This window comes from Sipha flava, unplaced genomic scaffold (assembly GCF_003268045.1).
Source record: "Sipha flava isolate LNK unplaced genomic scaffold, YSA_version1 49_pilon_pilon, whole genome shotgun sequence".
Taxonomy (NCBI): Eukaryota; Metazoa; Arthropoda; class Insecta; order Hemiptera; family Aphididae; genus Sipha; species Sipha flava.
In genome coordinates, this window is record NW_020273360.1 from 999,008 (window position 1) to 1,024,872 (window position 25,865).

The window sequence follows — 25,865 nt, forward strand, 5'->3', positions numbered from 1 at the left end:
TCAGAAAATAACTATATTCATAAAATACTTAGATAATTATCGTTATAATCTAATTATTGACGTTAATCACTGTTTTTAAATATAATAATTATTAAATATTAAAGTTTGAACAATTAGACATAGGTAATAGAAAAATTTAAAAATGAAAATAATCTCATTCATTGATCACTCATCATTCGAATTCATATTATATTTAAAATAAATTTCATTAATTTTCAAAACATAGTTAGGTAACTTTTAGTTACCTATATCTTGTTTTAATAGAATTCTCCCCTACGATTTGGTGTCCATAAAACACTATGTTAATTCATAGCGCAGTGACCTCATCCCACTCTGCACGACTTCCCTTGACGAGACTTAGCCAACGTACACATACGAAGTATAATCGGAAATTGTTGATAAGTTAAAACAACAAATTTATTTTCACAAACGTAATGTTTCAGTTGGGCACTTAAACATGCGTTTATGGTATATCCGTTTCAAAGTCGATACTGCAATAACTATTATACTGTCAACATTCTGTCAAACCTATTTTGTGACCGCTGGCTATCACCGGTGTGCGGCCGAAATATTACTTGGTCGGTAAATATTTTCGCACATTCACCAATTGTTTTGAAGAATGTTAAATTGCACCAACATTTCAAAATTTCTCAGTTGCATTCGACAGAGACTTACAATTACGCATTCGCTTCGAGCCCGAAATACACTCCGCCATGTCTACGCTATGTTTACGTTGTAAGAGAAAACTACCGAAGGTGCGATTTTAACTTGAAACGTTATAGCGATATGACATCATAGCGAAATAAAATAAACGTTGTTATCAGTTTTTTAAACACGTTTTAATTGTATTTTTGATGAAAATAAGTTAAGTGGTAAATAAGCTTTCGTGTTGCGTGGAGACGATAAGCTTCCATGAAAATAATAATTATGCCATAAAAGCTATCATGTGATAAATATTTTCTACCGTCGACTGACGTGCGCCCATGTGGCAGTGATGCGGTTAGACACGCGCCTATTATATTATCAAATATAATTATGTTTGCACGCGCAAATATTACGGCGTAATGGTAGAAGGTACATGAAAAAAAAATGTACAGTCAAGCGTCTGCAGGTAATCCGTTTAAAGCTTTTTTTTTCAAACTTTATTTATAGATGCTTTTTTAACACGAATACGAAAGACTAAAAAAAAAAAAGGGGGGGGGTAAGTTTTGAAACTATTTTTACCTACTACACGTCTCCGCACACTTTGTAGTATCATCATGCGGTGCAATGTTTTAGCTGGTTTTTTGCCAATTTTACCAGTCTTGGCATGACAGCAACGCTATAATAATATAAATTATATAATAATACAAAATTATACAGGAAATGAAAAAAAGCCTAATATAACCGTTTATTTACTTTGAGTTACGACAGAAAAATATCTAATCAGTTTAGTAGATATACTGGAGCAGAAGAGGGACGGTATTGTTGCGTTAATGTTACGTTAAGCGTCTGTATGATTGATAGCCAATGACGTATTTTGTACATAATAATATAAACTTGTTTTAAATGAATAACGATCAAATAGATTGAAGTAGTATTATAAATAAAACGTTTTTTTCTTCCCTTGGGGCTTGAAGTAATAGAATTGTAGTTTTTAATTTTAATGATACGATACTCCAGTCAATAATAGTTGATACTGAGTATTATTAAAAAATCGTGTGGCGCATTCATCTTCGCTCTGAGATATGTTGTGTTCACACATAAAATGTATTTTATTTAGATAATTTATTAAAATTCAAACTAGTTTTGAACGAATTCAAGAAATAATAATTTGCATAGTCATAAACTGTAATCTCGTAACTGTATGGACAAGTATTTTGGAGGGGGGGGGGGTGTCCTAAAGTATAGAAGTTGAATAGATCTACTGAGGCTTCACCCTCACACTCTATACTAATTTTTATAGATTAATATAACATACGAACAATCAATTTTATACTTCTCCACAAAAATCAAATACTCATTATATGAAATACAATAAACAACACAATAAGACACTTAACGAGGAACGACCATAAACTAAGGTTAAATTATCAATTAAAAATTGAAAAATGAATATATTAAAATGAAATTTACAAGATAAGTGTCGAAACATGTCATTATTTCTCTACATAATTGCCATTGAGGTCAATACATTTATAAAACCTAGGATTTCACCTGGGGTTATTTTTCTGAAGCCAGTTTTTGTATACTCTCGTCGTATACCTTTCGCTCCATCTCCCAAAGCCATTTTTGACAGCATTATGAACTTCTTCGTCATTATCTATCTTAAATTGACATAATGAGAAACAAAAATATAAAAGTATATAAATTGGAATATATTTTTAAATCTGCAACTCATTTTATTTACTTCGAGTTAATTTCTTCTCTAAAATAATAAAAAAAAATTCAGGAGATTAAATAAAACTAGAGATCTTGTCGTGGACCGGTGTATCACGGCACGACGCACAATAATAAAAAAAGAAAAATGTAATAATAATAATAATGAAAATCAGCGGAGCTGAATAAATTAACACTTGTATTCAGAGTCGAGGTTTTCGTATTTATTTGTAAAATAAACAGAAATTATGATGACAAGATGAACATTAAATGATGCACACGAATGGAAAGAAATGTTAAAACAGTGAAACAAAAACAAGTGCGCGCATATACGGAAAAGGGGTCGTGTGTTCACGTACACGGTGTTAATAGAACAGCACGGAACGGACCGGTTCGATAGTGTTGCTGTGCGGACGTCGTCGTGACCGTTCGCGACCCCTGACCATTGATCGATGGGAGGGACGGGGTGTCGCACAACAATAATAACATTAATGAAACACGAGTTTGAGAGAAGATACATTTGTGCAATTTGACCGAAAACCTTTTGATATTTATTACCAGCGCATATAGACGTGCATAGACCTGTATTTCAGAGATGCCTACAATACTTTTAGGCTCTATCTTAACAAAACTTGTAGGTATATATAATATATTTGGTATAATGTATAAATAATTAAATAAACATAAATTTAATTTTTTATTTAACATAGTGGTATATTAGTTCAAAATGAATATGTTTTCCTCGAGTCTCGTAAATTTTTCTCAGATAATTTCAATTATTTTTGATTTATATTCTTGTAGTCAATTGTAGCTGTTACATTATTATAATTAGATTATGCACGAAAATTTAGAAAATTTAGTTTTATTTTTTCTATTATGAAACATAATTTATTTTTACCAAATATTTTAGAATAAATTATATTTAATTTGAACAACATCAGTAAAAATATAGGCCCCTTACTCTTAGACTTTAACTGTAGAGCTCCATTTACAACAATTGGGGCGGTGCCCGAGCACACGCAACTCCCCCCGTGCTCTCGCCATAAGCCAGTACATTATAAGAACCGGTAAAATATACTTATATAATAATTAAAAAAAAATTATTATAATAAAATTAATTTTAATAATTGGAAGATGTATAAAATACATTATGCATAATATATAATGTATGCCATACTGCTGCAAGTGCATATTTGTATGTGTGTATTGGCATCATGTATTGTGAAAATCATTATAATTTGTATTTATAAATATCATACCCAACGGGTGTGTATTTACTACTTATTAATGCAATAGACGAGTTTGTTAGTAATTGTATACCTTTTTTTATTTTAGTCAGATTTTTTTATTTTTGTCACTCATTATTATTATCTAATATTATACTGCTTTATAATATTATGTAAAGAACTTTATACTTATTAGAGTACTAATGAAGTGATACATTTTTAATGCATTTAGTTTCTCTTTTCCTTCGCCTTAACGTGCGCTAATTTCATAAATTGTTCGCAATATTACATCAATGCTACATATAATATATGCTTAGCAACATTTTAGAATGCATCTATTTTTATATTTGATCCTTTCATTTCAATTATTTGTAGGCAACCCTTTAATGTTGTACTATTTGTACTTTGATCCGAAGTATATTTTTAATGAAGCAACTTATTTAAATGATTAAAACATTTTATACTAGGTACGCAATGTAACGCATTAATAGTTACGATCTCATAAATATAGGTCGGATCCGACATACATCAAACATAATTAACTGTTTAATAAGTAAATAAGTATAATCAAGAGATAAAAAATAGTAATTGAATACGTGATAAACCAATCAATCATAAAATAATATAATATGTATTATATATTATAATTTTAATACGTACGAACCAATTTAACTTAATATTGATAATTTATTAAACAGCGGTAGTTGAACAAGTTTCAAATCAGTATTTACATACCTAATTAATTATTAAAATTAAATTGCTTATCAGTAATCACGTATCATTGAGATGGTGTTCATAAAACATTAATTGTGACTTGTAATTCGTTTCAGTGCCCTTTCTGTTAATTTGTATTTCTGCACTTTGCCTGATCCTGTTTTGGGAAATTCATCTTTTTCAATAAATATGTACTTAGGGATCTTAAAATGAGCGATCTGAAATTGCATGGTACAATTAAATGTTAACATTTACGTTGAGTAAATATTAATTGACATAACATAAATATATAACCTTTCCTTTACAGTATGCCTTGAGTTCTGATTCTGTGACTGCCGAACCTTCTTTTACGATAACACTGGCACATATTTCTTCACCCATTCTTTGATCTGGTACACCATACACCTGAAAATTCGAAAATTTATTGCATATAAGCCAATAATCATGCTTAAATACTTATATCAATATTGTTTTAGTTGTTATTTCTATCCAAGAAAATATAAATTAAAATGATATAATTTTTTTCGAATAAAAAGAAAATTTACTAGAATATATACATTTACTAAATTATTTGTCTCATTTAATTAAATTAGTGTTTCATAAAAAAAAATTACTATACTACGTATATTATACGCACAGCTATCGAATAATGTTGGTATTTGTTATATACTAAAATGGATGAAATATTCAAATAAATATTATATATAATGTTTACAATGTACCATATTTAATACATTTATTGATATATTACAATATCAATTTTATAATGAATATAACTACGTGTTTATTTTTTAATAATATTCCAATTAAACTGCTCACTATTACTAACCTATCAACAATATAACTAGATGGCTCAAAGATATTGTATAATAAAGTATGTAAACTATTTATAAGCTAGAGATAAATCGTACATTTAAATAACTATGGTATAAATTTCATTCATTCATCGAAAATGAAAATAAAATTAGCGAAAAAATATAGAATTCAAAAGTCAATCAAATGTCCGTCTATGGTGAGGCTACGAGGCCTACTATATTTCGGGGGTTTTTGAATACATAAATTATGGTACATATATATTTTAAACACATTAATTGTTATTATTATTATTATTATTATTATATAATTAAACTTCATTTTTGAAAAAAAAAGAAAAAAATGTAAAATTATGATATTTGATAAATATAATATATTTTTTGTAATTTTGGGGTCCTTCAAATTCCGGGATCTCCAGCCTGAGCCCTCTGAGCCCATGAATTAATACGGCATTGGTATTGACAACTTTGTGATATAATGCCTAATTGATGAAATGTGTTAAAATACATAAAGCAAAATAATTGATATTAAAAAATGTATTTATTTTTAATTATAGTTTTAACTACATACTTTTATACTATTTTTGTTTTTAATTATTACCTGAACATGCAAAATCAACGGATGTGACTCAAAAAAGTATTCAATTTCTTTCGGAAATATATTTTCACCACCTCGGATAATCATTTCCTTTAATCTACCGACGTAGTTTCCATATCCATCTTCATACATGACAAATTGGTCTCTATACAGTTATGAAGTACAATAAAAACTGGTGTAATAAAAATATTGGCTATAATTAGTATTGCAAATGATCTACCCTGTATGAAGCCATCCGTTTGAATCAATTATTTCCTTTGTCTTTTCTTCGTTGTTATAATAACCGTTCATAACTACGTATCCTCGAACTAATAATTCTCCGGGTGTTCCAAAAGGTACCATTTGACCGTTTGAATCGACTACTTTTGCCTAAATAATATAAATTATAATTCCTATAATAATAATAATTATGAGTCGATCTTAATACTTTTTGCAATTTATAAAAAGTTCAGTATTGCGTATAAAACATGATTTTATATACATAATATTTGTATACATAATAAATATCCATAAACGTTGTCTCATTATTATTCTACAATCGAGTGATCGCCTAACCCGATCGTTATAAAAAAGGATGAATCCGCCTCGGCTGTTGTAGGTACAATACAACACATTAATTGCACAACGCACACCTAGTTTAAATTATTCTGGTTCCATGTAAATACTGACCTCCACGTGCTCTTGTACATGACCCACTGTCGATAGTATTTTTTGATCTGTGTCGTCGTAGAAATTTTGGAATGTACACGGGCTACTCTCCGTCATCCCAAATACTGACTGAAATGAGAGCGATTATTGATTGTACTTATACGAACTCAAACACAATAACATATGAATACACTAGTAATACACTGATAATTACTAATAGTTTAGCGTCTGGAAACATTTTCTTGAACTTAGTCATCAAAGCAGGAGAACTTGGAGCCCCACCAGTTATTGCCACCTTAATATTTTGTTGTTGTTGTTGTTCTGGCAAAAGTTTTTCGAAAACCGACATGATGTCCACGTATAAAGTAGGTGTACCAAAGAAAATTGTACATCTGCATAACATAGTTATGTATATTTGAACATCAAACGAATATTACGTGGAAATTCAAATGTTTAAATATTTTATTTTATATAGGTAATTTCTAACAATATATTACCTATTATTTTATATTGAAATAGCAAAAGTTCAGTTTCGAAACAAAGTACATAAAAATCTATTCTATGGTGTATATTGGTCAAAATTAAGGCTGAAATTCTATATACTAATAGAAAATTAAAGTGTATGTGAATAATATGTGAATAATATGTGTAGTATCATAAATATATTAAATTTAAATATACCACATACAATGAAGTTCCTTTTTTCCGTGTATTTATATGCAACAGCCAAATTAACTTAAAAATATATTAAAAATTTGTTATTTTACATAAAAATATACATTATATTTTCCTGCTATATAACGTTATGCTCAAATATAAAATTAACGTATATATATATATACTCGTATACCTATTCAAAATAAAGAAGATACTGTGGCTCCTGTTGCGAATGAAAATTGACTTTTATGTTTGTTTATCCAATGATTTAGAAATTTCAAAAATAATTTGATCAGTTAGATGGACAAATTTTGATTTTTGTTATTTATATGTGCATAAATACATGCAAAAACTACAAATATGCATAATAGATCCAAATCTTATAAAATAAGCAAAGCAACATAAAAAATTGTTGAATAATGTATGAGTACAAATTTATATCATGTTAAATTGTGGAAGCACGCTTATCCAAAAATAAATTAAATTTATCAAGTTCCAAGTCCTACAATAATATAACGAATCAGTTTTTTCTTCATTACAATCGATATTTTGTTGCAATCAAATTCAATCTGAATGAATCAAAGTTACGCTGTAGAAATTTACTTTTCTTTGGTCAGAACATCAACCGTAGTTTTTGGTTCAAAATGCGCTGTCGGTAAATATACTGTTGATTTGGTGATTATTGGGGCAATTATACCGGCGGACAGACCAAAAGTGTGAAATAATGGCATCGTACAGCAAAATTTATGTACATTTTCCTAAAATTATAATTATCGTATGAACCAAACATAATTAATGTTAATTAAATATCCAAATTAATTCAATTATGAAAAATCACCTCATTGGTATCATCACGAATTCCAAAACGTTTCATAATGTAGTAGGAGTTGTTGATTACACCAAAGTGGCTCAATACTGCTGCTTTAGGTCTACCAGTAGTCCCCTAAAACGTATAGTTTTTTTCTTATTTATACTTTTCGGTTGGCATATAGGAACAGTATTTCAAAAACCATAGGCGTAAGGGGTCTTAGGGGAAGGAGGTGGGGGAAATTGCCACCTAGAATAAAATAGTCATTTATCTAACCTAATGTTAGAAAATGAATAATTTTATATAATATTATGTAGATAGTAAAGCGGCGTTTAGCCTCGGACACTCTTTTCGTTAGATATGTAATTATTTTTCTTCCCCCTCCTCCCTTAATATATTTTCAAGTTACGCTTATGTCAGAAACATTCAACAAAATAACCAATATAATTAATAATGTCTTTTAAAAATTATAAAAATAATATTTTAAATCATATATACAACGTGATAATTTAGTAGGTACTAGTTATTGTTTTACGCTATTTTTTTACGCAAAGATGTTTGAAATTAAATATCCATACATCTGTATGTATATAAGATATTATAATTTAAAGAAAATGTAGTAACGATAATATTTAAAATATAATACGTTTAGTTTTCTGATTATAAATGAATAAAAATGTATTATAGACAAGTAATAGCTTAACATAACATAATCAGCAAGGTTACAAATGATAAATAATAATAATAATAAATAATATATATATATAACATTAATTACTTACTGAAGTAAACTGAATACTACATCCTTCATCAGGCTGAATATTTGGAGTACTATAACTTGTATTCGAACCTAAGTCCAAGAATGATTCTAAATTATAAGCACCACTGCAACAGGAATTATATCATTAACGCAATAATATGCGGAGATCATTTTATGTTATTGATTGAGTTTTTATCGTTTGTTAATTTACCATTCTTACTATAAATATTCAGGAGCGTATACAAGGGGGGGATTTGGGGGGGTCAGATCCCCCATAGAACTTTTAAAATGGTATAAAATAGTGTTCTTAATGTAAGGAAATTATAAGGAAACAAAAAAAATATTGCAAGGATTTATTGTAAATTATGATTTTGACACATTCAATACATATAATATAAAATATAAAAAGAATAAAAGAATAAAAAAAAAAATAAAAAAAATAAAAGAAAATAAAATAAAAATAAAAAAAAAGATATATATATATATATATATCTTTTATTATTTAAATGTGCAGGTACTTAGGTTTAGGAATTTTCCTTCCATAATAATTTGTTTGCAACTGATCCCCCTCCCATACAAAAGTTATGTATACGCCACTGTACATATTCTATAACGGTAAGTAATTATGCTAACTTAATATGATTCTCGGTAATGAAAACGACCGTTTCTAGCGTTGGCAACATTTTAGACTTGATCGGGGAGTTAGTAGGCTGCTTAAAGATTTCCGGATCAACATTTTCCAAAATTTTTGGATAATTTTGAGATTTAAACTTTTCCAAGGCCACCAGACATTTTATACCGACTAGGTTCGCTGAGTATTTTAGTTCGTCACTTTGATATGCGGGATTAATATTTACCTATAATTGCGTAAACCTTTTGATGATTATAAACGGTTTTATAAAAATCACCAACACAGTAATTAACTGTTGGAGATTCGTTTTGTTCATGACCACAATAATAAATTATATTACCAAAACTAGCCCCAGGCGAGCCACCGCGAGTATCATCGTGTAGTAAATCGCGTAGTTGGGTAACCACACCCCTACTCGATCGCCGTGCGTAAGGCCAATAGCGTTAAAACTTTTGCACAGCTTATCCACCTGTAAAAAAAAATATAAATATAAACATGTATATAATGCATATATATATAAATACTCTCACGTATTGTGAATTAACACGCATGTCTTTAGTATATATTTTTAGTGTGTCGCGTGTTGGCATTTTTCATGTCAAACACAAATAATATGTACACGTGTACGGACGAAACCGCTTTCAGTGAAATCGAAAAGAATTATTACACAAGGTATTATTTTCACCGACCTCAGAGTGCATGGTTGTGAACGTGAATCTCTTGTTTTCGTGGCAGCTGACCAAGCATTCGCGGTCCGGAGTTTTCTGTACGGCGTCATCGAATATTCCTGCGATCGTGTACGCTTTCAAGGGATCACTCGAAGCTCCACACAAATAGCTGTACTTGCTCCAATGAGTGTTTCTTACACACACGCGAATGCTGAAAAATAAATGGAAAAGTAAACAAAATGCTTATCGAAATTAGGATTGATATCAGGAGTTTATTTAAAGGATAGCGAAGAATCTAGGAGGCCTCGATTATCCTCGTTAATACTTGGCGCCAAAAACACATGGGGAGTAATCTGAAATGAGTGACTTAAATTGTTCAATAAAACGTAACCTTTTAAATAACTAAGCTTTGTTTAATGTATAAAGTGATTTATTAAAACATTTAAATAAAAATCAAATAATTAATTAATTTCCTTAAAATCTTAAAAGTTACAAAGATAATACTTGAAAAATATATTAATTGTATTTTAGCAGTATTATTTAATAATAAAAGTATTTTACATATTTCATAATTATTAAATATATTTTTATAGCTTGAATACCTAATTTTACTTAATTTTTTTGATATTATATAATTTATTTTGTTAAATTAATCATTGAAACTATTTTGAATTTTAAATAAATATTTTTTTACTTTATTATATCATTATTATTATTATTATTATTATTAGTTTTAGTAATTTATATTTATTGGAATACTATGATAGGTGTATATGTAGAGTCTTTAGAATTTTTGAATTACCTGGGACAGCTAATTAGTTGTCTATGAAGTGTTAAAGTAATAAAAAAAAAAAACCAAAGTGGAAAAACTGTAACATATCATAGCATCGCGAAAAAAAATATCGAAACAACACAAGTAGATGAATTTTTAGTTTTTTTTGTTTTCAATAATAAAAAGGGAAAAATGTTGATGTGTTTTAAAAACTCGCATCATAAAATATTAAATGATCTCTAATCACGACTGATGTACAGCTTTTTCATTAAATAAAATACAATTCTCCAAAGGGCATGTTTGATTGGAACAAAAATGCTACTGATGATTCAATGTACGTGACTGTATAAGGTTATAGTACATGGCGATAACTAATTTAATATTGTACATAAAAATACGTTCAGCTATTAGGTATATGTAGTTTAATGGAATTAGAGCATTTACAAGTAAAATAACAATTTCTAAAATTAAATTATGTCTACATGTGACTATACCATTTTGTGGCTAAATAATTTTTTCATACGAATTTTTTTTACTCTTTTACACATTATCAAATTCTAAACCATAATGTACTATAATATTCGAATTAAAATCTACACATAAATCGCATGGAAATTTTAGATAGTAATTTGTAATGACATTCTTAATAAATTTACATTTTTAGTAAAAAAATATTGATTAGGCTAATGAATTTTTATCCTGCGATTTAATAATAAGTTGTGACAATACATTTAGTAATAAAACATACTTATCCGCTTGTTTTCTGATAGAGAAGCATAATTAACTTTAACGGTTAAAGGTAAATATTTTTAATATAATTTTTATTTACGCAAATGTGACAAAACAGTAAAATAACTATTAACCATACAATATTTCTGTTGACTTTAATTATGGTCACTGATCCGAGTGTATTGATATTAAACTCTGCACCAACTTATGGTTCATATGAAATGCTATATTTGTCAGTTTTGGGAAAGTTATTTTTAAAAATAAACGCATTCCCCTTTCTCATACCTGCTGCAAAAAAAGAAAAACGTTATTGTTCTTTCAAAAAAAAAGAATGCGTGACCGTTTCTTTTAAATTTTTTTTAAAATCCAAGATGTTGTTAATGATGTACTTTTTGCGGACGATTTTTAAACAAAAAATTACCGACTAATTTTTAAAGTCAAAACATTTTTTGGTAGATTATTAAACTCAGATTGAACTTTAAAAACGTCAGCTTTTGATTTTTCTCATTTACAATATTCATTAAATTTGAAAGGAAAAACTAACAAAATGTAACAGAAAAACTGAAATTTTTAAAAAATCCCAATTTTTAACAACATTTAATTGTATTATTTATATCGTTTTTACAGCTAAACAACCATGATTTATACTATCATATTAATTTCATATTATTGTGTACCTTGTGTGCAAATTTATTAAATAATAAAATTATAGATAGGACATAACGTCTCATCGACAGTAATCAATGATTTCAATTAAAGCCAAATAAGTATATACCTTTTACCATTGTTATAAAATAAACTATTACTATTTTATTACTAAGATTAAAATTTAGTAGAATATATTTAATATGTTCTAGAAAATATTATTATTAAAATTAACATGTGTTTAATTTTTTATGTTTTTTTTTTGGAACGGAAATTTGCTCTCAAGTTCTTAATAAATAAGAACTCTTTCCCGTTCCTCGTCACTATATTTGAAAAGGAACATGTTCCAAGCTTTGCTCCATCAACCTTTAAAGATGAAATATCAAATGACGTATTTAACGTAGGCATGTTCGTGTTTAGTGACTGATCTCGAAAAAGCTGGTTTCTTCTTTTGATATATACCACGAAGCCACAGAAGTGCTACCGCTGGTAAGACGATAATTAACATGAAAAGTAAGCATAGTTAAAAATAAGGTTTTATTATGTTGTAGATGAACATAAGCGTGCGAAATATTACATTGAAACATGATATTTATGCACAATCGATAATACGAGAAAGACCTGAAATTTTGATGGCATCATGAGTAATGTACATGTTATTTAAACTTAAATGAAAAAGAGTTGTAATGCTGTATAAATCCATATATAGACTCAAATCAGTTAAAAATATAAAGATATATGTCAGTGTTTTGATCAAGAAACTCGAAAAATTATATCTACAATACTGTTTTTGTACAAATATTAATGTTCAAATTGAATACAGAAAACATTTTATTTTAATTATATTTATAAATAATGCTATACTATTACATTATTAAAATACACTTTCCGATTATACTTATTAAAACTTAAAGATTTCTTTAAAGCCAAATAAGAAACTGTTTTTCTTGAACTAGTATACCTATGTATTTGAATAAAAATGCCATATTCATTATCTCTATATTAACCACTGTTGTTCAAATTTAATTAAATTTTTTTGAGGTTTAAAGTGTTCCTTATAGTCTAATTTAAATATCTATAGTTTCTGTTTGCATAAAATAAGCCTCATAAAAATACGTTTAACAATGTAACGGTTTATTTAGCCGATCTGAAATGAAATGAAAACTATTTTCATTCACTGCATGCGTAGTATTACGCCATAGACTCAAAAACTCTGTAGGTCATGGCCACCCGTGCGAAAATGACCTAGTTGCAGTGCGGTACTTGATTTTTTTATTTTTATTATTATTATTTTTTTTTTTTACGGAAAAAATAAAGGGCTAGAAAATCAACGGGGGTAAACGCTAAGTGACCTACCCTCTCAGTAATATATTTTAACACTGTTTGATATACGTTTGCATGCTTCGTTCGTGCAATTAATACCAAAAACATGACATGCCTCGTTCCTTGATATGCGCTGTAGTGAACGCAGGCCAATCTATTTCTAATTATTAATTGTTTTCCTATCTTGTTCAGTTTTATTAGTGAGTTGAAATTCAAATTCGTATATACAAAATGTGCTTGCATTATTATTATTAATACCTACAATTTTAAATTGACCAAACCGGTTGAAATTTAATTGCATATAAATCTTGTTACAGCATTTTAATATATTACGCCCGTTCGATGAATAACGGTTTATTCAATGCTTGCGTATTTGCATTAATGCTCTACAGTATGATAAAATTAACTATAATTAGGTTGTAAGACATATAATACTCACATTAGATGCCTATTGAAATCTCGTAATCCTTTAAATCTCGTTATTTTAAACAACGAGTTCGTCATTTTATCAATTATTTTATAATACTATCTGTATCTATCACTATAGATAATACATTATTTGTTCATTAATTAAATAAATTTAAGTAAAAATAAATTGTTAAAATCAACAACGGTTTAATACAAATTCTCTCGAACTTTCAATCTTTTAATAGGTAATCGTTCTGCGGTTAATCGACAACTGTTCATTATGTTCCGTGAGAATGTCGAGAAATATATATAGGTAACGTGTAAATCTTATCGGTTACGTGCTACATATATATATATTTTATATTAATACAGCTCTATACTGCATAAAATTAATTGATTATATAAAGAGAGAGGGATATGACGTTAAAAAGTTGTTTCGTTGTTGGCTTTCAAATATTTATAATATTATACAGTATTTTGTTCGACTAAAGGTTTAATTATTTTATTGAGTTTATATGCTTTTATAGTACTATAAAATTAATCTAACTTTTTAACTGTTCGTTTTTACTATATTATTTAAATATAATATTTAATAAATATGAATACAAATGAAGTGGTTTTCAATGATAATATCAAATAAAAATCCAAATTGGTTTAAACCCATTCATAAATATCTGTAGTTTAAATTTGATTTTAACTTGAATAAAATACTAAAAAACAATATATTTCTCCATACTTACTGCTTGTATATAGGTTATAGTTTTTAAAATCCCAAAAATGTAATTATTGTTGCCACAGCCGTTTCTCGTAATCAGCTCGGCCTCGTTTTATTGCACTATTTATGTTAATTAATAATAATAAGGATTGTTAATTTTATAAGTATATTATATCATATGTTTATCGTATGTTTATTTATATCGTCCATTAAAGTCACCAAGTTGAAGTTATGTGCATTTTTGTGGTGTAATTTACGTGGCTGCCCAAAAAAAGTTATTTTTATTTTTTCGTATCACCATGTCGACTCGTTGCGATTTTTTATTTATTTTAAATAAGAATATTAATATTCACCTTATTTTATACTCAAATAGAAAAAATCAAGTTTCCTAATCAAAATTTTTGTAATGACTAGAATAGTCATACTATTAAAATATCGGATTAAATATAGTCAATTATTATCATAAACAGTAATTATTGTGTACCTAATTATCGTATTTTCCTTATTGTTGCCTGTGTATACCATGGAATAAGTACAGGCAGTACATCTCCAATACGGTCCAATGTGATTAATGCCGTGATCTTAATTATATTTTATGTATATTGTAATTACCAGTCAATCGATTATTATATTTATTATTATCAATCATTGTGAACAGTATTAAGTCAAAAGGAATCATCGAACTGTAGACTTAGTATTAATGTTATTATTTTTACATAAAAAAAAACACATCATCTTAGTTATTTGAAATTAAAGTACCTTTTCTATATATTAGCCTATGTTACCATAGGCGTGTTTACGGCTAAGGCCAGATCTACAAAATCCAGCTCCGTTTTAAATTTATGCTTAAATCATTAAAAATAATTACTAAAAATAAAAAAGAATGATTAAATAAAACAGAACTAAATAATAAATATTTTTACATAAAATATTATGTATGTATAATATGTTTGTGACAAAAACTAACCAATAATATTTACTATCTAATATCCATAGATAGCCGTGTAGTTCTAGTAGTATTTTATGTTATATACCTTTTATTTTTTTTGAAGAGAGTGAGTATATTATTTACTAGCTATAGTTATTGTAGTAGCTACAATTACTACGCACGTTCTCGAGGATGTGTATTGTGTGTAAGTCACTCTTTGTCTTCGTATCCTAAATGAAAATTTCAATTTTCCTAATGAAAAATGTTATTGGCTATACCTGTACGAAATTTTCAGACACGCCTATGTATGTTACCCATTAACATTGGTCACATTACTTATTAGATCTGCAATGTAATCCAAGCCAATATTGACTATCTCATTATATAACACCACTGACCAGTTGCACATGTTTATACATTTTTATAATAAATTTATATATATATTTATCTACCTAGATTATTCCTATAATAACAGAGATGGGTTTGCACGTAACAGAATTTTATGCTTAAGCCCAAATGCGTACATTGAGTTACTGCGTATTTCTTATATTTTAAGGGCATTGCAAACGGATCATTTTTAAGGGGTTCGGTATAGGCAATTATATTAATGTGTGCGTGTGAAGCGTACATATGTATGCGTAGTAAATGATCATTAGTGTTAATGCGGCTTCCGCACTTCCATGATCTTCCGCACGCTCACGTAAAAGTCACCGACACCGCGCTTCGCGCATGAACAATCCAGAATGTATGTTTTATTGTGCTAAAAGTATGTACTTATTGTCAATCCTACTGTTCAACCTAGTTATGCGATAAGATTTTTAAAAAAGGATTTTAATTCGTTATTTTGTCTACATGAGATCGATCAGACCACATTTCAAGTTTTTAAATTTTAGCTTGGAACAATCAATATTTAAAATTTCGTAAATTTTAAAATATTCAAACTAAATTATTAGATTTTAGGGATCAAAATTTAAAAAAATGGTCTGATCGATCAAAAGTACACGTTATAAAGAATTTAAAACAGTTTTCAAAAATCTTATCGCATTATTCAATACATCGATCCGATTGACAAAAGATAGGTATGTTTTAGTTGAAATAATCAACCGTAAATATCTATGGCTTTTTTCGAAAAAATTTTAAGTTTTTACCCAATTAAAAATCTAGTACTGAAATCTTATGACGTAAGAAAGACCTGGTCAAAAAATATTAAACCAATTTCAACCCTTTAAATTCAAAATTTCAAAAAATCCTTTCTTAGCGCACGTCTACATCATAATAGCTATCTGTATGCCAAATTTCAGCCAGATCCGTCCAATGGTTTGAGCTGTGCGTTGATAGCAGTCAATCAGCTTACTGTTTTATATATACAGAAGAAGATAAAGAATTTGATTGAAGTTGATGAAGAAAAAAAAAGAAAAAAAAAGAATTAAAATAAGAATTTTATAAGACTTCTGAGTATATGATATTTTTTGTTATATTTCTTGTTGAAATTAAAATCATAAGATGATTCGGGTCCCCAGTTCGAGAAAATGCCATGTATAATTGCCCATGTGAAAAGCACTCTGTACGAAGATCTACGCCAACGTACTTGAATGTTTGACCTTGCGCTTTGTTTATGGTAACGGCAAAAGAAACTTTAACCGAGAATTGAAGCCGTTTGAAAGAAAACGGCAAGCCAAAGGGAATCATGGGAATTCTTGGAATAAATGCAATTTCTCCTTTCGCTGGCCCTGTAAGATTTACAGCTTCTATAATATTATTTCGCAACAATTTTATTTGTAATCTTGTACCGTTACATAAGTTCGGTGGTTGAAGATTACGTAATAATGTAATTGGAGTATCAATTTTTAATTTTAGCTTATGAGGAGGAAACCCCGAAGGAGAAAGAGAATTGAGAAATTCTTGTGGATAATGAATAGCATCATCTGTTGATGTAACTGTATCAATAGATAGATATTCATGTGAGTGTCCATCGAATTTTAGAAGGATGATATCATTAATTTCTCCTGCTGTTACATTTCTCGGAGAGATAATAGCTCTTTCACATAACCACTGATAAGATTTATTGGACAGATTAAAAATGTCAGGATAAACTGTAGAAATCAACTCTTCCATGTTATTGACCACCCGTCCAATCGTGTGATTGACTGAAATGTAACCATTTTCATTTTCTAAAGTTACATTTCTAATTTTCAACAACTATGCTAGAAAAATATCGTCCCCTCCGCATAAATAAACTCTCATGTTTGTTCGCAAATAAAGTTTTTCAACATAGTTCCATATAGGGGAAGATTTTAAGCAAGCATTAACGACATCAGCTCGAGTACCTTTAGGGATTACTGGTAAGGTTTGACGGAAATCACCAGCGAAAACAAATGTTATGCCACCCATAAACTTATTATTACACCTAAGATCTTTTAATGTTCGATCAATTGCTTCGATATGTGATCTGTGACATTGTACACTCATCCCACACAACGAATGAGGTTTCTTGGAGAATTTTTCCAAGAGGGCCATTTTTACGAATCGGACAAACGTATTCTGTATCAAATAATACATTTAACGGTAACTTGAAAGTCGAGTGAGCAGTTCTGCCGCCACTAAGGAGAGTTGCTGCTATACCAGATGAAGTTACTACTAATGCAACTTTACCTGAGGATCTAATTTGAGCCAACAACAAATTAATTAGGAATGTTTTTCCTGTACCACCCGGAGAATCTAAAAAAAAACTCTTCCTTGATGATTCATTACGCTTTTTGTAATAACATTAAAAGCATATTTTTGACCATTTACTAATTTTGGTAAATTGATTTCTACAAATTCTTGTAATCGGTTATTATCGTAAGAACGCAAAATTGAGAATTCAAAAGGATCAGATGCTTTTTCATTTCGAACAGGTGAGTTCATTCCAAATTCAGTTAAATATTTTTCAGACAGACAAACAACTTTATCTTTTATTTCAATCAAACCTCTATTAAATATTTCATCAGAAAAAGTAAATTGCAAGTCATTTAATTGAGTGCGCTCTGTATGAAGAATATCTTCACAAAAATAATTTTTGAAATGTTTCCACAAAGATAGAGGTTCAGACGGTTGGCATAAAACTATGATTATTGCGAATAATTCTCTTAATTTTGAAGGACTTTCTGAAAGAGTTGCCTCCGCTAGAGCATTTTTCCATTGCTCGTCATTTTCTAAAAGCCTAAGAGCAAAACAGGTAGCTTTAAAAGTCGCGTGAATGACTCCATCAAAGGCTTGTACATAATTTAGTAACAATCTTAAATGGAAGCACTCACTTTGATTTGGGTGAATCGTGTAAATTCTATCAATAGCAGTGTCCATTTTTATTCCTGGCCAACCTGGAACATATTTTCCCCCTCTTCTCTTTAACCAGCCTCTGCTATCATCCCAGGTATAATAAGAAGGAACTTCATGATAGAACAGTGTTTTCGCAAAATCATCATGTGAACACAGTTCAAAAAATGCTATTAGTGTCGTTTTTCTTGGATTTTCAATAACTTGATGAAGATTATTAGCATAAAAGAAAACACGCTGTCCATTTTCTAGATGAACAGCCAAGTGCTGAACTGTCGGATCTCTATCATGGATTTCAAAATTGAAAATTCTCCAAAACGCTTCAGAAGTACATATGTATCGACCATTCAAATAATTTGTAATCTCGTCGTTTTCACGATTAACAGAAAAAGTAGCTCTATCTGATCCTTTATTAATATATTTACATATGTATTTTATCGCTTAAACCGAATGACAGTATTCTACGTTAATATGCGCATTAAAGCACCTAGATAGCACTGGACAATACGGTACAACCTAACGGTTGTCAACCACGATTTTTGTTTGACCACGAACTTTTAATATTGCAGTATAACCTCCATCATCTGGTGATCTCCGTCGGTAAGTGGGATAACCATCATCCCCAGTTTGAGTATCCTTGACCAATTTGTGAGGATATTTCTTACTACATTTTCCATTACTCATACATGGCGATATAATATTTAACTCGCCGCATGGGCCATGAATCATATTCTTGCATACTATTTCATTAAGTATAGGATCTCTGTCTTTGTTTGGTATCTCGGTAGAAATAATTTTATCAATTTCATCTGGCTGAATATTCGTTTGTAACCACAAAAGAATGTGGCAGTGTGGCAAACCTCGTTTTTGCCATTCAACACTGTAAACATAACAATTTACATCACCGAAAATATATTTATTTTTTAATACATGCATACTAACTTTTTTAGTTTGAGATGAAAATCTCTAGAGATTATATCGTGTCTATCAAACGACTTTTGGTCTTGAAATAATTCATTTTTTATTTCCGGCCATTCCGGATTGTATGTGAAAGTAATAAATAAATCTGGGCGGCCAGATTTACAAACATAAGTCATGGCATCCTGATTTTTTTCATGCATGTAACGTGGGGAGCCAGTAAAAGAGGAGGGAAGAATTACTTGTTACCCCACGTTATTAGCATTAATATTTGCATCACTGTAACAGCATCTCGGAGGTGAACATAATCATCCGCACGTAGTTGTTTTTGATGGTTACGAATAAAGTGCAGTCTTTCAGAAATCATTTTTGCTATCATATCTACGGCGAATTGGCTGAATAATATTTTGTAATAATGTAGATAATTTAGACTTGTTTCTCTAACCATAAACCTATAAGAATAAAATTGCATGCAGGAGACAGTTTTTGTTCGATTTTGGTTATTTTTCTGTAAAATATTAATGTGATAACCGTCTTCGCCTCTAGTATACATCAATGGATATTGCAGTGCAATTATTTTTTGTATTTGTAATTTTTAATTGTCTTCTTTTTTTTAAATTTTTTTTTTTTAGAAAATCTTTTTTCTGACGTCGCGTCGATTGTTGATAGGGTCGATTCTATAGGATGGCAGTGTTCCTGGTACTTTGATCCATGCTCATTAACGAGCTTATTTTTTTTTTGAGGATCATCAATTAGATAATACTGCCGTAGAAATGAGGTATGTCGGTAATTAATTCGTATATGTATATTATTAATATCTATATATATTAATATTACATAAGACCTATCATGGGTGTACTTACTTCAAGGGAGGGGGACTCAAATTTTTTCTTCAATCCAGGCTCAAAATTTACAAGTTAAATTTTTGGTAATATTTAAATCAGGTGAATCCTTAATAATATGTGTTTTTTTTTTTAATCTAATGTCGGATCTACTTAGAATCGACTTTTGTGTAGTTATTTTTTAACACCTGTCTGTGTTTTGAAAGTTACGCTTGTGTATTTATTTAATTTTTCACTAAGTATGGACCCGACAAAAAGCCCAATTCAGTATTCACAACAACGTGTAATTTGATTTCGTTATAAAATGATCCACAGTAAAAAAAATTGAAATGTGTATCTCACATATAATCGATTCATTAAATATGGATTCAGGGGAGGGCAATCGCTCCCCCCCTAAAATACGCCCCTGTCCTGGTATAGTAAATGGTATTGTCCATTCCCCAAAGTAAGAAGTTTTTACACAGAAAATCAGTATTTAAAAAATGTGCACTATGTTCTTTCCAATATATCAAAGTGAACATTTTTATAATAATATAGATATAAATTATTTTTAATTTCCCATATGTATATTTTATATGATATAAAAATCGTTGTTTATTTTATTTAATTTTATCTATGATATATTTTAAATTTTCAATTTATGAAAAATTTAAATCACAATATTTAAAGACCACATTCAATTTTCCGATAAATCTATATCATTTGAGATCAGAAATTTGTAAATGTAAATATTTGTATTAATCATAGATGCCCAGCAGTGAATAAAAACTTATAACTTATGAATGAATACGCGTTTGTACATTCCTAATTTAAACAATAAGTAATATTATATTTACTTTCAAAGTGACTATCAAAAACTTTAGTATGTTTATTAGTAATAATAATATCATTGCTACACATAACTACATAAGAAAATAAACAATGTATTATTAATTTACTACAACAATGCAGTGTTAAGTTCTTAGTCTTGCACGTGATCATATACGAACGGTACACGCTGCGACATTTTTCCAGAAGGCAAAAGTCGATCATATTAAACAATATAATATATTAACAATAACCTATACATATATATATATATACACTGCCTCCTTGAATTTAATGAGGATCACAATATAATTGATAAATAGCCTGGAGCGAAATGGCGTACCCATTTTATGAATATATAACATTAAAACATAAAAGACTTGCACCACCTATTCCATATAATATTAAAAATGTTTAATCAACGCTTACTTACAAAGCACTTGCTCATGCTCCATCGATACACTACATACTCTTTCTATTGTTTACACTTCTATGCATTTTGTATTTTCTACCGTACAAGGACAAAAATACATACGACATTGTAAAATCAATGCAAATTTATTAAGATAACATAACTACAATAATAATAGTTTATATAATTAATTTATGCATACAATAAGGAGTTAAACGCGAGGATAACAATACATTATGTAGGTATATTTGTGTGTGTATGTGTGTGTGTGTGTGCGTGCTCGCGCGCGTGGGTGTATGGAAACCAAATTTCAATGGAAACTAAATAAGCAGTTTGAAAAATATGGGCAATATGTTCGTCCAAAAATGACCTTTCGCTAGGTTAGGTTAGGTTAGGTTATTCGCCCAAATATTTTAAATCTACTTTCCTTTTTTGCCCAATAATATTATATAGCACTTTTCAACCACATTTTTTTAAAACACACTTTGGGTAACACTTACTTTAAATTATTTATGTCTAACATAATAATAATAGATTTGTCATATTTAAATTATTTATTTGTGTAAATTAGTTTTATAAAGCCATTTAGCATTACCCAGAGAGCAACACGAGAAGGTGGCTTCTATTACTCTCCAAAAATGTAATGTGTTTTTGTACATTAATGTAATTTTTATATAATATATGTAAGTTCTTATCAAAAATATAAATCGTCAAAATATTATTATTATTTATTAGTATTGTAGCATTAAATAGAATAGTTAAATGACATTGATTTAATAAAATCATACCATTAATTGATCCTGCTTAATATTGTTGTATTTTTTCCTGATTTTTTAGCTGTCGATCTATATTTTTTTTTATCTTTGGGACACATTTGTAAATTAATATTATTTAATTTTATGTAGACCTCGGTTTGAATTTTATTTATAACACTTATTGGTGGAGAATGATTAAAACTTTTGTTAAAAAAAGAATGAAAAGATTCATACGCGTTGGTTGTTCTTATTAATTCTGACGTATTAAATGCCCAAATACTCATTGGAAATAAACAACCTTCAGATATGTAAGTATCGGTTAAATAGTCATAGTAGTTTGTTAATTTATCATTTACTGGACAATCAGATAATAGATCTTCAACAAAACAATTTGATACTTCATCTGGATTTAAAAATACCAAACCAAATGTATACTGTATCCACTTACCAATTTCTGAAGACTCATCTTTATAGAAAGAAGATAAACCACACTTTTGAATACTTCTCCGCCATGATTGAGTTAAGTGAAATCGGCATCCTATTACTATTATATTCAGCCAGATATTTTCTATAGCTTTATGAATTGTTAATTCAAAATCAACGGTAACTTTTTTGGGTGAGAACAGAAAACCAAGTGTATTACATTTTTCAACAATCATAATAAACACAAAGTCATAAGTTTTGACCGATTTATCAATGAGCAAACAAAATAATAATGGAAATATAATGGAATATAATGGAATATAATGTCCGTTTTTAAATCTACTGAGATAGATATTTCTAGACGACGGACCATTGTAGAAATTATATACATATAGTTTCCAAATATTATAAAAATAAGATTAAGATATTGTAGATATATGATGTAGATATAGTGTTTACCAAAGTGTGTATTATAAAAATATGGTCGAAGAGTATAATATTCTTGAGCGTAAAGAGTACCGCCCGAAAATCTATACCATGTATGTTATATATAACGAAATGCATATTATACAGCCCAACACCTTTCTAAATTTGCAACATACACGTTTACTGGAAGATAAATACACATCTGTAATTAGAGCCGTACCGCGCCATTTTTTATCTTGAGGCAAAACTGAAGCAATACACCCCCTAGGTTGTAGAGTTGTCATACTCACAGCTTTTAATATGTATAATACGATTTGGAAGAATCTGAAAAATTGTAATTAGGTTTCTAGCAAAACAAGAATAACATTTTTTAGCCATAAGTATATAATTATTAATTATCTTCAACTTATGTTATGGTAAGCAAATAAATATAAATTATTATATGTTTGGAAACAATATTTAATAAAATAATAAAAATAAATAAAAATATAATAAAATAATTTAAAACAATTATTATTTATGATTGAATTTTTGTGTCAGCAAATATAATGTAGACATCAAGCAGATACCGATCGATCGTCGATTAAACGGAAAATAGTCATAAATATAATATATATAGTATTAATAACAAAATATAAAATTATAATAATAATAATAATAAATACTAAAAATAATTCAATAATTGTAAAGTAATAAACGAGTAATCAACAAAGAAATACATTTTATATTGAAAATATAATATTACGTTTACGGATCGGTGAGTAGTAATGAAAAATATTTAAATATTATACTGTCAATTATACAGTACTATACGATAATTAATACTTTTTCTTAAGTTAATCGTTTAATATTTTTGCGCCCCCCAACTTCAGCCGCCCAAGGCAAGTGCCTCGCTGGTCTCACCCTAGTTACGGCTCTGTGTGTAATATATTTTGTTCGTACGCCGTGATGTTTAGAAATAATAATACGTACATCGGGTGTTATTGGACATTATTGGAACGCGATGGGATGCGTAAATAATAAATATCATTTAAATACACCGATAACTGGCGCACGGCCTCGGTATTTACTTAAGCGTACACGCGCGTATACGCACGAACATCATCGTCTGCGATGTTCGACTTAAAGGTAATCGTTTGTTCGTACGCACGCGAAACATGAGGGGATTGTCAAAGTTTAATTTCTCCGGGGGTGCCCCTGTCCGCCAGCCGGCCTTGTGCACATGTAATGCCTCGACGACTGTTATTCGGGTGCATTGGGCGGACGTGTATAAAATACGTGCATATGATGTATAAATACGGATGGCGGAATGATATCAAACTCGGATTATACTTGTAGCTGTCAAACATTGCATGCGTATCGAGGGATGGTTTCCGGTAATTGCATGTTATTAGGCCTTCGAGACAAAACTTATTGACAAAACAGCGCATTCATTTAAAACACTTTTATATTTCCGGATGAATTTTCATAGTTCTCCGAAGACAATAATAATATAACACCGTCACCGCCGTCTCGCGAACGCGTTCGGCGCGCAAACAACAACTGTACCTACTGCATGTATGTACTACAACACGCATATTGGATACATAATAAATCAGTGTCTGCAGTGGCGTATTCAATGTTTTTTTGTTTTTTTTTTTTTGTTCTATTCTCGTAGAGACCACTTGCCAAAAAACATATTATTCTCGCCATAATCTAAAATGTAAAATAATTACTACTACGGATTCATAGCAAATATATGTACGACTACAATTAAACTTTTCGCAAACAAGTTATATTTTCTCATTTTGTATAGCACAGTGAAAAATTCGCAAAACGAAAAATGATACTAGTTCAAATGTATAATTAAATAATTTATATCACCAATAAGAGCTTAAAATTAAAACAAACTAGGCAAAAACAAAGGAACAGAAAAAAAATCCAAAATGGAAATTATAAAATAAGTAACCTCAGTATAATTTTTGTTCGAGGGAAATTATTTACTAACACCAATGTTCCCTTTCCACAACTAACTCCGTTAAAAATATTTTTAAATATGTAATATATTTATATCACACGAAACGCTTTTGAGCTATTGATCAATTTTAATATTATAGGCACTTCTACGGTTATACCCAAAACATACAGTTTGAAACAAATTATAGTTTATTAATTTCTTTAAATTTATTTTTTTAATATATAAGCAGTGCAATTTATGCAAACCAATTAATCGGTCAAGTTTTTTTTATTGCTAAAATATTAACTTCATTCAAGATTTTAATTTTCAGATTCTAGAATTATCTTATCTACCAACAACAATTTTCGAACGTCACATTAAACGTTAAAATAGTTGTTAATTTATATTCCCCCATTTTCAAAGAAAAACAATCAAGATTGTACGGTATTATAATTGTAAAACTGTGTTAAGGGGATTGCAAGCTATGATTTTCTTTCTCTTTCTATCACACGCGTAATACCTATAGGGATTTAGATGTTTTCTACTTCCAACGTACCGATTGTACGTATCTATTGATGCTATTAAATTATCTATTGATGAAGACTTTACGATGAATTCATATCAGTTTTCA

At 29.1% G+C, this 25,865-nt stretch overlaps 1 protein-coding gene and 1 long non-coding RNA gene across 2 annotated transcripts; both read right to left on the minus strand.

Moving 5' to 3' along the window:
• Positions 1-1,199: 1,199 nt before the first annotated feature.
• LOC112690361 lies at positions 1,200-2,657 on the minus strand. Its single transcript, XR_003149209.1, has 3 exons — positions 2,390-2,657; positions 2,197-2,306; positions 1,200-1,321 (listed from the first exon to the last, which is right to left on the minus strand). It is a non-coding gene; the product is annotated as an uncharacterized LOC112690361 (long non-coding RNA).
• Positions 2,658-4,251: 1,594 nt separating this feature from the next.
• LOC112690342 (acyl-CoA synthetase family member 2, mitochondrial) lies at positions 4,252-14,034 on the minus strand. The gene is made up of 13 exons (XM_025564343.1): positions 13,789-14,034; positions 9,902-10,091; positions 9,553-9,681; positions 9,215-9,438; positions 8,604-8,706; positions 7,852-7,956; positions 7,617-7,771; positions 6,571-6,748; positions 6,378-6,485; positions 5,929-6,077; positions 5,712-5,853; positions 4,593-4,703; positions 4,252-4,516 (listed from the first exon to the last, which is right to left on the minus strand). Exons 1-13 carry the CDS (start codon positions 13,851-13,853, stop codon positions 4,388-4,390), a joined length of 1,788 nt encoding a protein of 595 aa, XP_025420128.1. The 5' UTR covers positions 13,854-14,034; the 3' UTR covers positions 4,252-4,387.
• Between the last annotated feature and the right edge of the window lie 11,831 nt (positions 14,035-25,865).